General features: G+C 41.9%; 1 protein-coding gene across 3 annotated transcripts in view; it reads right to left on the reverse strand.

Moving 5' to 3' along the window:
• Nucleotides 1–895: 895 nt before the first annotated feature.
• The window catches only part of LOC143289839 (cilia- and flagella-associated protein 77-like), an 18,919-nt gene continuing 9,531 nt past the window's right edge, over nt 896–10,283 (reverse strand). The window contains exons 5-7 of one of the 3 annotated variants that reach the window (XM_076599021.1): nt 10,106–10,132; nt 5,286–5,393; nt 896–2,478 (exon numbers count right to left, since the gene is read on the reverse strand). In XM_076599021.1, the coding sequence (XP_076455136.1) occupies nt 2,350–2,478; nt 5,286–5,393; nt 10,106–10,132 (264 nt within the window). In that variant the 3' untranslated portion in view covers nt 896–2,349. The remainder of the gene's footprint in view (nt 2,479–5,285; nt 5,394–10,105; nt 10,133–10,283) is intronic. The other 2 variants (XM_076599023.1, XM_076599022.1) reach the window with 2 other exon arrangements.

Raw genomic sequence — 10,283 nt, forward strand, 5'->3', positions numbered from 1 at the left:
TCCATACACAGGCATGAATAAATTAAAGGGGTGGTTAATTTTGTTTGTGTGTTTATGATCTCACAAAATTTAGTGTTCTTGCTTGCTCTGTGTGTGTGTGCGTGCACACCATTATCATCACCATCATCATCATTGTTGTTGTTGTTGTTGTTGTTATTATTATTATTATTATATCATTATTATTATTATTACTACTACTACTACTTTATATGGAATGGAAGTGTGTATCATATATGCATCTGTGTATGCCTGCACACACATGCATATCTCTTTGACTACCGTCATTCATGAAGGACACATCAAGTGCGCCGATGTAAATACATACGTGCATGAACACACACACACACACACACACACACACACGTGTATGCAAAACAAAGTTTCAAAGAAAGGGCACAATTTTCATTGTGATCAAAAGTTTCATTTCTCATAGCTTTGATGCTTTACAATCACATATTCCAAGATCAACAAAACAGAATAGTGCAAAAACGCAGATTTGTCTACCAATTCACATGATACAACCAACAGTTTACTAGACTCAAAATAACATGGCCATGATTTATAAAAGCATACTCAGCAGTTTATAAACTCAAAATTTACAATAATAGTTTACTCATAATAGTTTACTCAGCAGTTTGTGAACTCAAAATTCACCAGATAAAAAAAAAATCTATACATATTATCACAGATCAAGCAACAAAGAGCGTCTATTAAATCATGCTTAAATAAAAATGTATTATTGTTGGATTTCATCTCTTTCAGATTACAAACTACAAACTGTACAGAAATATACAAGTCTGTGTGAGTATATATTTCTTTACCTTTTTCTTGTTTTTGTTTCTTTTGTTTCTGCATTAAAAATTTTGTTTCCAGTACGCATAAGTTAAAATGTGTGTGTGTGTGTGTGTGTGTGTGTGTGTGTGTGTGTGTGTGAATCTCTATGGAACACTGTGAAAACTGTCAACATTTCAATAAAAATGGACTTTTTTTAAGCAAGGTATTTTTTTCTTCAGTTAAGTTTAACACAGACAGGTTTATGGATTTATTGAGAAGCTTTAACTGACAGTCTCTGATAAACTGTGTTTAAAGAAAAAAAGACCGAATCCCACAAGGGATAAAACTAAATTACCTTAAACTTGAAAAGATTTACACTGCACATAGCTCAACTGACACAAGTACAATAACATCACAGTATGGGGCAATAACACCATATGTGAAATGAAAGTTTTAACACAAAAAATTAACACATCTCTTGACAAATGAACAATTCATTGTGTGAGACGAAAGCGAAAATGTCAAGGCATAAAAACTTGAGGGAAAAAAAAAGGAAGAAAATGGTGATGATTCGCTGATGGGGTGAAAATGTTATTGTATGGAGTGAAATTAAGGAACCCACCAAAAAAAAAAATTTTTTTTAAAGGAGATGACGGGCTGGGACTGGAAGGGGGAGCAAGGAAGGGGCAATAATACTGTAGACAGGCATTAGTAATGCCACAAAATGATGACACATGACCAAAATAACGAAGCAGGAAAAAAAAGATTTGACAGCGTGTAGAAAAGTAACAACAACAACAACAAAAAAGGCTGAACTTCAGTCAGCTCATGACTGTAACAAGACCACCAGTCCAAAAAACATGCTCCAAATTATGCTCCAAATATCAGTTATAAAACTTAAGATATATACCGTTTAAAAAATCATACCTTATTCTATATATATATATATATATATATATATATATAAAAGCAGCATATACATATTGGTAAATATGTCAAATTTCTCGTAGTGATACATTTATATATATATATATATATATATATATATATATATATTTCAACCTGTAATTTTGGATCTTTTCTTTTTGCACTGACATCCACACATAAAACAAAAACAAAAGCAAAAAAACATGCATATGATAAATAAGCAAACTCCTTTACATTTCCCACAGGAGCCGGTGTGATGTTTTATTGACACAACTCTCCCCACCCCCATTGAAATTTCACTTTCCACAGCATGAAACAACAACAATAGAGGCTTGCTGCCGCATCTGGAGATCTTGATTCATTCATTAAAAGCCAGTATCCATTACTGATTTTGGGTGGTGGCGGTGGGGGTTGGGGGTGGGGGTGGCGGCAATCATCATCACCATCATCATCATCACCATCACTATCACCTTGCACGCAGTTGCCTCTATGTTTGACAAACAGGACGATAACCAATGACACGCAGCGATGAGGGCCCACGGGCAGAGGTGTGTGTGTAGGTGGGTGTGGGGTGGGAAGGGGGAGGGGGACGGGCGACTAGTGGGATGGCGGGGTGTGTGGGTGGATGAGAAGGGGGTTGGGGAGGTGTTAGTTCTTGGCGGATTCATACACTCCCTGCCCAAGCACCCCTTTGCGGCTGACGCGGTCCAGCTCAAAGTTCTTGAAAGCGTCCTCCTTGGCTTTGCTGCTGCGGAAGGTCTGCAGGTGGGGCTTGGCCTGGGGAGCAAGGGGGAGGGAATTACATGATGCAGTGTGTGGAGCAAGGGGGAGGGAATTACATGATGCACGGTGTGTTGAGCAGGGGGAGGGAATTACATGATGAATAGTGTGTGGAGCAGGGGGAGGGAATTACATGATGAATAGTGTGTGGAGCAATGGGGAGGGAATTACATGATGAATAGTGTGTGGAGCAGGGGGAGGGAGTTACATGATGAATAGTGTGTGGAGCAATGGGGAGGGTATTACATGATGAATAGTGTGTGGAGCAGGGGGAGGGAATTACATGATGAACAGTGTGTGGAGCAGGGGGAGGGAATTACATGATGAACAGTGTGTGGAGCAGGGGGAGGGAATTACATGAAGAATACTGTGTGGAGCAGGGGGAGGGAATTACATGTTGAATACTGTGTGGAGCAGGGGGAGGGAATTACATGTTGAATACTGTGTGGAGCAGGGGGAGGGAATTACATGATGAATACTGTGTGGAGCAGGGGGAGGGAATTACATGATGAATACTGTGTGGAGCAGGGGGAGGGAATTACATGATGAATACTGTGTGGAGCAGGGGGAGGGAAGTACATGATGCACAGTGTGTGGAGCAGGGGGAGGGAGTTACATGATGAACAGTGTGTGGAGCAGGGGGAGGGAATTACATGATGCACAGTGTGTGGAGCAGGGGGAGGGAATTACATGATGCACAGTGTGTGGAGCAGGGGGAGGGAAGTACATGATGCACAGTGTGTGGAGCAGGGGGAGGGAATTACATGATGCACAGTGTGTGGAGCAGGGGGAGGGAATTACATGATGCACAGTGTGTGGAGCAGGGGGAGGGAATTACATGAAGAATAGTGTGTGGAGCAGGGGGGGGGAATTACATGATGTACAGTGTGTGGAGCAATGGGGAGGGAATTACATGAAGAATAGTGTGTGGAGCAGGGGGAGGGAATTACATGATGCACAGTGTGTGGAGCAGGGGGAGGGAATTACATGAAGAATAGTGTGTGGAGCAATGGGGAGGGAATTACATGATGAATAGTGTGTGGAGGAGGGGGAGGGAATTACATGATGCACAGTGTGTGGAGCAATGGGGAGGGAATTACATGAAGAATAGTGTGTGGAGCAATGGGGAGGGAATTACATGATGAATAGTGTGTGGAGCAGGGGGAGGGAATTACATGATGCAGTGTGTGTGGAGCAGGGGGAGGGAATTACATGATGCACAGTGTGTGGAGCAGGGGGAGGGAATTACATGATGCACAGTGTGTGGAGCAGGGGGAGGGAATTACATGATGCACAGTGTGTGGAGCAGGGGGAGGGAATTACATGATGCACAGTGTGTGGAGCAGGGGGAGGGAATTACATGATGCACAGTGTGTGGAGCAGGGGGAGGGAATTACATGATGCACAGTGTGTGGAGCAGGGGGAGGGAATTACATGATGCACAGTGTGTGGAGCAGGGGGAGGGAATTACATGATGAACAGTGTGTGGAGCAGGGGGAGGGAATTACATGATGAACAGTGTGTGGAGCAGGGGGAGGGAATTACATGATGCACAGTGTGTGGAGCAGGGGGAGGGAATTACATGATGAACAGTGTGTGGAGCAGGGGGAGGGAATTACATGATGCACAGTGTGTGGAGCAGGGGGAGGGAATTACATGATGCACAGTGTGTGGAGCAGGGGGAGGGAATTACATGATGTACAGTGTGTGGAGCAGGGGGAGGGAATTACATGATGCACAGTGTGTGGAGCAGGGGGAGGGAATTACATGATGAACAGTGTGTGGAGCAGGGGGAGGGAATTACATGATGAACAGTGTGTGGAGCAGGGGGAGGGAATTACATGATGCACTTACATGATGAACAGTGTGTGGAGCAGGGGGAGGGAATTACATGATGCACAGTGTGTGGAGCAGGGGGAGGGAATTACATGATGCACAGTGTGTGGAGCAGGGGGAGGGAATTACATGATGCACAGTGTGTTGGAAAGAGTGGTGAAGAGTGATGTGTGGAGGGGAGAGGTGGGGGGTGGTTGTGTGTGGTAACAACAGTAGGTACATTCACACACACACACACACACACACACACACACACACACACACAAGCATGTACACATGCACATGCGCACACGCACGTGCACACACACACACACACACACACACACACATATTCATACACCGCAACCATCACCACCCTCACCACGCTCACAGACACTAACATTCATACATACTCACACATGCTCCTCCCACCCCCACCCCCCAAACCCTGAGACAGGCATACATGCACACATCACCCACCCCTCACCCCTCACACACACACACACACACACACACACACACACACACACACACACAGAACTGACTGACTTGGTGAAGCGGGACAACTGCCACAGAGGCTTGTTGACCAGGAGCACACACACACACACACACACACACACACACACACACACACACACACACACACACACACACACACACACACACACACACACACACACACACACACACACACACATACACACACAGGAAATATTCTCAGTCAGGTGATGCTAACAGATGATGAATATATATAAACAAGATTAGGAAAATTTGTTTATGAATGCTGCTGCAATTTACTGCATTAACTGATTGATTAATTGTGTGTTTTTCGTTCATTCATTCATTTACCATTGCACTTGTGTCTTATAAACCTTAAGGTTTCATGACAATCTATTCCATTCTATTCTCACACACACCTTAACCCCCAGCCCCCCCCCCCCCCCCCCCCCCCCTCCCACTTCCACCACACACACACAGGGAGAACTGACCGACTTGGTGAAGCGGGGCAGCTGCCACAGAGACTTGTCGTCCACGGGGTTCTGGAAGGTCCTCAGCAGGGTGGCCCGTGTGTCGTACACCTTCATCTGGTTCTTTTGCTGTTCAGGGCACAGCACACACACCACTCAGCAACACTGCACCATCGGACTCTGTTGGGGGTGGATGGGGGTAGTGCCGGAGGTTGGGGATATGGGGGGATGCTCTGTGTATGTTGTGGGGGGTTGGGGGGGGTGCGTGTGTTGTATGTTGGGGGTAAGGGGGTTGGATGGAGGGAGATGCATGTGTTGTGCGTGTGTGTGTGTCTGTATGTCTGTGTCTGTGTGTTGGTGGAGGGGGTGGTGGGTGAATGGGAATGTGTGTGTGTGTGTGTGTGTGTGTGTGTGTGTGTGTGTCTGTCTGTCTGTCTGTCTGTCGGTTGTGTGTGTGTGTGTGTGTTGTCTTGTTTTGTGTTGTGTTGTGTTGAGTATTATGTTGTGTGCATGTTGTGTCTGATGTGTGTGTGTGTGGGGGGTGTGTGTGTGTGTGTGTGTGTGTGTGTGTGACAGAGACAGAAACACACAGCCAGAGCATACTGGCATGACTGTATTTGTTTCTGCCCGAGATTTCTTTAATTCCACAACCAACTATCTTTTCAGTAAAAACATATCAAAACCAACAATGCTCATTGCATCTAATACTTCTCTCTCTCTCTCTCTCTCTCTCTCTCTCTCTCTCTCTCTCTCTCTCTCTCTTTCACTGCCCACCCTAATCCCATTCCTCTTCCCACTCTTTTACAAAATAATATTTTTAAAAATAAAACTTCTTTAAATTTTCAATCAAAACAAAGACAAGACAGTGGAAAAGTAGGGGGGGGGGGGGGGGGGGGGCGATGAAACAGTGTTAAAATCTAACAAATGAAGCAAGTACATACAAATATGCATGGCTTTAAATCATCACAGAATCATTCCATACTGAAAACAAAAATGTCAATGTATCTACAGAATGTTTCCCTGACACTTTCTCATTTTATGTAATGGTATGTATGTACAGAGAGAGAGAATAGGGGAAGAGAAATAGAGAGGGGAGGGCACGGAGAGAGAGAGACAGAGCCAGTGACAGTGACAGAGAGAGAGACTTTGTTAATTAAAGCAAATTACATGTTAACATACACATGTTGATTCCAGTTTATCTTGCACACAAACAATATGCACACATACATGAGCATGCATCCAGTTCAAATACAAATTTTCAAACACATATGAATGTTATTCACACACACACACATAAACACACACACACATTTAAACAAACACACATTTGCACACACACAAGATCCATTTCATGTTAATAAGTTCTACAAATATTATTTACATATGCACATGTACATTAGAAAAAAATTGCACACAAAACAAAATCAAAAACAAAATTGTTATACAACAACAAAACTATACCAAACAATAAAATGGTCAAAAAAGAGAGGGTAGAGTGGCTGTAGATGAGAATGGTTAGCACTGCAATGTAATCGAACAGCAACAAATGTCTTCTTTTCATTCTCCACCCCCATCCCCACCCCCACCCTCCTTTTTTTCCATTTAGTTGACATCTGTCACTGTTCTAGTACCATAAACTTCCAGATGCTTGTTCCAAGTCCCCGTCTTGTGGCAACTCATGCCCTGTCTTGGCTTGTCTGATAATGTTCTGAATTATCCAATGCATAATGATCATGGGACCATTATCGCACTCCTTTTTTCTTTTTTCTTTTTTTTCTTTTTTTCTTTTTTAATCTTTTACATGGTGGAAGTTTACATAACCATGTCAATTTAGAGATTCTCGACAAAGAAGGTAAATCATTACTGGAAATATCAAGCAAATGTTGGCTGTTCACTCCAGGGAAAGCTCATCACATGTCTTGGTCATTTTCCACAATCCTCAGACTGGATTGTTCCATCTTGTTCATTGTTGAAACATGTCATCTGCATGTGTGAGAAGGAGAGAGATGGATAAAGAGAAAGAGACAGACAGAGAAAGAGAGAGAGTTAAAGAGTCAAAAATATTTGAATGTCAGGCTTCTGGCCCATAACGTGAGCGATGACATGTTCTGCGTACAGGGGAATGTTTACATTTTTGTAGCTTGCATCCGCACATTTATTGCTTTGTGAACAAAATTAGACAGCTTAACTAAAACAGATTTATTAGTACTAGACATAAATGAGCAGAATTTAAACATACATGGATTTTAAGAGAGAGAGAGAGGAAGTGAGAGAGCCTGACTGTGAGTTGTGGCCATGCAGGTATGAAGGTTTAAGAAAGAGTTTCAGCATAAACATGAATGTATGTGTTTGCTCTTGCATATTCATCTCTCTGTCTGTCTGTTTGCCAGTCAGTGTGCCATTAAAATTACAACTGAGTTAGAGAAAAGGCAGCACATACACTTTTTTTTTTGACAGGGAGTTAGAAACACACACACACACACACACAGAGCAAAGACAGAAAACATTCTTCATACTCACAAGACAGTAAAATAAACCAGCATCAGGAGACAGAGGGAAGGTGACAGAATGGAAATGAAAAGAACAGAAAAAAATGATAAGAAAACCAGCAATCTCATTCCACAGAACTATCAAACAAGTTCTTAACAGTATGTGCAGATACAGTCATTTTAGTTAGTTTGGTGGTTGTTTTTTTAGTACAAATTCATCCAATAAACACAGTCTCCCCAGCTTCAGAAATGTGACTGGACATTAGATTTTTTTTTTCTAATCTAAAGAAAATTAAACCAAAAAAAAAACAACTAACAACAACAAAAAAACAAAGAAGAAAGACAGTGGGGAAGTGTGTGGGGTAAAAGGCAGCTTCAGGCTTCAGTTTCAAGGAGGTGTCAAATCATGAGGACTGATCAATATGGAGCAAACACACCGGCTGTGTTTGTTTTGTTTCTTCTTTTTTCTTTCAGGAGCCTGACCTATGCATGAACCCAGTGCAATGGTCAGGCCTGGAGAGCCTCACCCTTGGTATTGATCAAACATGGGAGGAAAGCCTGACTCATTAGCAGCATGATGAAAGGGACATTATTGTTCACACAGAGTGTAAGGTGGATAATTTAGATTCGGCTGCTTTTTGTTTGTGATATAAACCAGAAATGTCAACAAAATCTATGACAAAACAACACAGACTTTCATGCACATGCTTTATGGTCTATTCTAAGAGTATGCTTACATGATATAAATATATGATTTGTAGAAACAAAAATCATCAAGATTATAATATTAATATAATCTAAACTGGAAAAAAACACCTGATGATCAGGCATAGGGGAAGGATGGGAAAGAAGACAAGAAGACAGAAGACAAGATGAAGACAGAAGACAAGATGAAGACGATGAAGACAGAAGACAAGATGAAGACAGAAGACAAGATGAAGACAGAAGACAAGATGAAGACGATGAAGACAGAAGACAAGATGAAGACGATGAAGACAGAAGACAAGATGAAGACAGAAGACAAGATGAAGACGATGAAGACAGAAGACAAGATGAAGACAGAAGACAAGATGAAGACGATGAAGACAGAAGACAAGAAGACAAGATGAAGACAGAAGACAAGATGAAGACAGAAGACAAGATGAAGACAGAAGACAAGATGAAGACGATGAAGACAGAAGATAAGATGAAGACGATGAAGAGACGATGAAGACAGAAGACAAGATGAAGACAAGATGAAGACAGAAGACAAGATGAAGACAGAAGACAAGATGAAGACGATGAAGACAAGATGAAGACAGAAGACAAGATGAAGACAGAAGACAAGATGAAGACGATGAAGACAGAAGACAAGATGAAGACAGAAGACAAGATGAAGACAAGATGAAGACAGAAGACAAGATGAAGACAGAAGACATTCAATGAGAGTGACAAGAACAGCACAGATCACTGTTGTCATCAGAAAAGAAAAAGGTTTTTAACACAAGAGAAGAAAAGCACAAAAGAAAAGACAAAATAAAGAAAGAGGGGAACTAGGAGAAAACTAAAGTACAGCAACAAAGAAAGTGAGATGAATAATTCTGTGTTAAAAGTTTACTCTAAAATATTTCTAAGTCAGTTAATTCTAAAGTCAAAGATATATAAGAATAGCATCTAAATCTTTTTCTTTTCTTTTTTTAAAGAAATCAAAAACTGAGGAGATTCCCACACACCACACTCAAAACGTTAAGGACCAAATTTGTGAAAGGGAAAGACTGTCAGATTTTTTTTTCTTCACTCTTTGATCAGATTTTGATAAACAGTTGCATATCAACCCAAACAGCAAACCAGTCACAAAAAGAACTTGAGCACAAATCCCCCCCCCCCCCCCCCTCTCTCTCTCTCTCTCTCTCTCTCTCTCTCCCACCCTCTGCCCCCAGCTCTCTCTCTTTCATTTGAGAGCTGAACGTAAAGAAGCATTAATGCTTTTTCCGCTTCGATCAATAAACAAGTCCATTACTGTTATTGTTACCTCTCTCTCTCTCTCTCTCTCTCTCTCTGGCTCTTTTATTCTTTCCTGCTGTTTTACAGTTTGTTTGGGGTTTTTTCACCTACATATGACCCTTTCAATCAGAACCCCTTCTTACAGGGCACACATTAAAGATAATGCACATGCAAAATAACCTTTTATTTCTTTTCTTTAACTTTTCAGTGGCAAGATGGTTTCTGCAGAAAAGGACGGAAAGCAAGTTGGATAATGGTACACCCAATGTGCCCTACGGTCCTCAACTTGTTGAGTGTGGTACAAGATGGAGCAAAACCATTATGCACAGGAGGGGGACGAAGGTGGAGGACTGCACAGTGCCAACTTACTGAGGACGCTGATGAAAACCGAGAGCCCTGTGTGTACAACGCACGATGAATAAAGAGATGAACACGTACATGGACTCAGCATGAAAATATAATAATTTCTTTTCTTTCTTTCTTTGTTTTTTTTGGGCTTTTTTTTTTTTTTTTTTAAAGAGGGGATTGAGGGTCTGAGAAATTGTTG

This window comes from Babylonia areolata, chromosome 14 (assembly GCF_041734735.1).
Source record: "Babylonia areolata isolate BAREFJ2019XMU chromosome 14, ASM4173473v1, whole genome shotgun sequence".
NCBI classification, from domain to species: domain Eukaryota; kingdom Metazoa; phylum Mollusca; class Gastropoda; order Neogastropoda; family Buccinidae; genus Babylonia; species Babylonia areolata.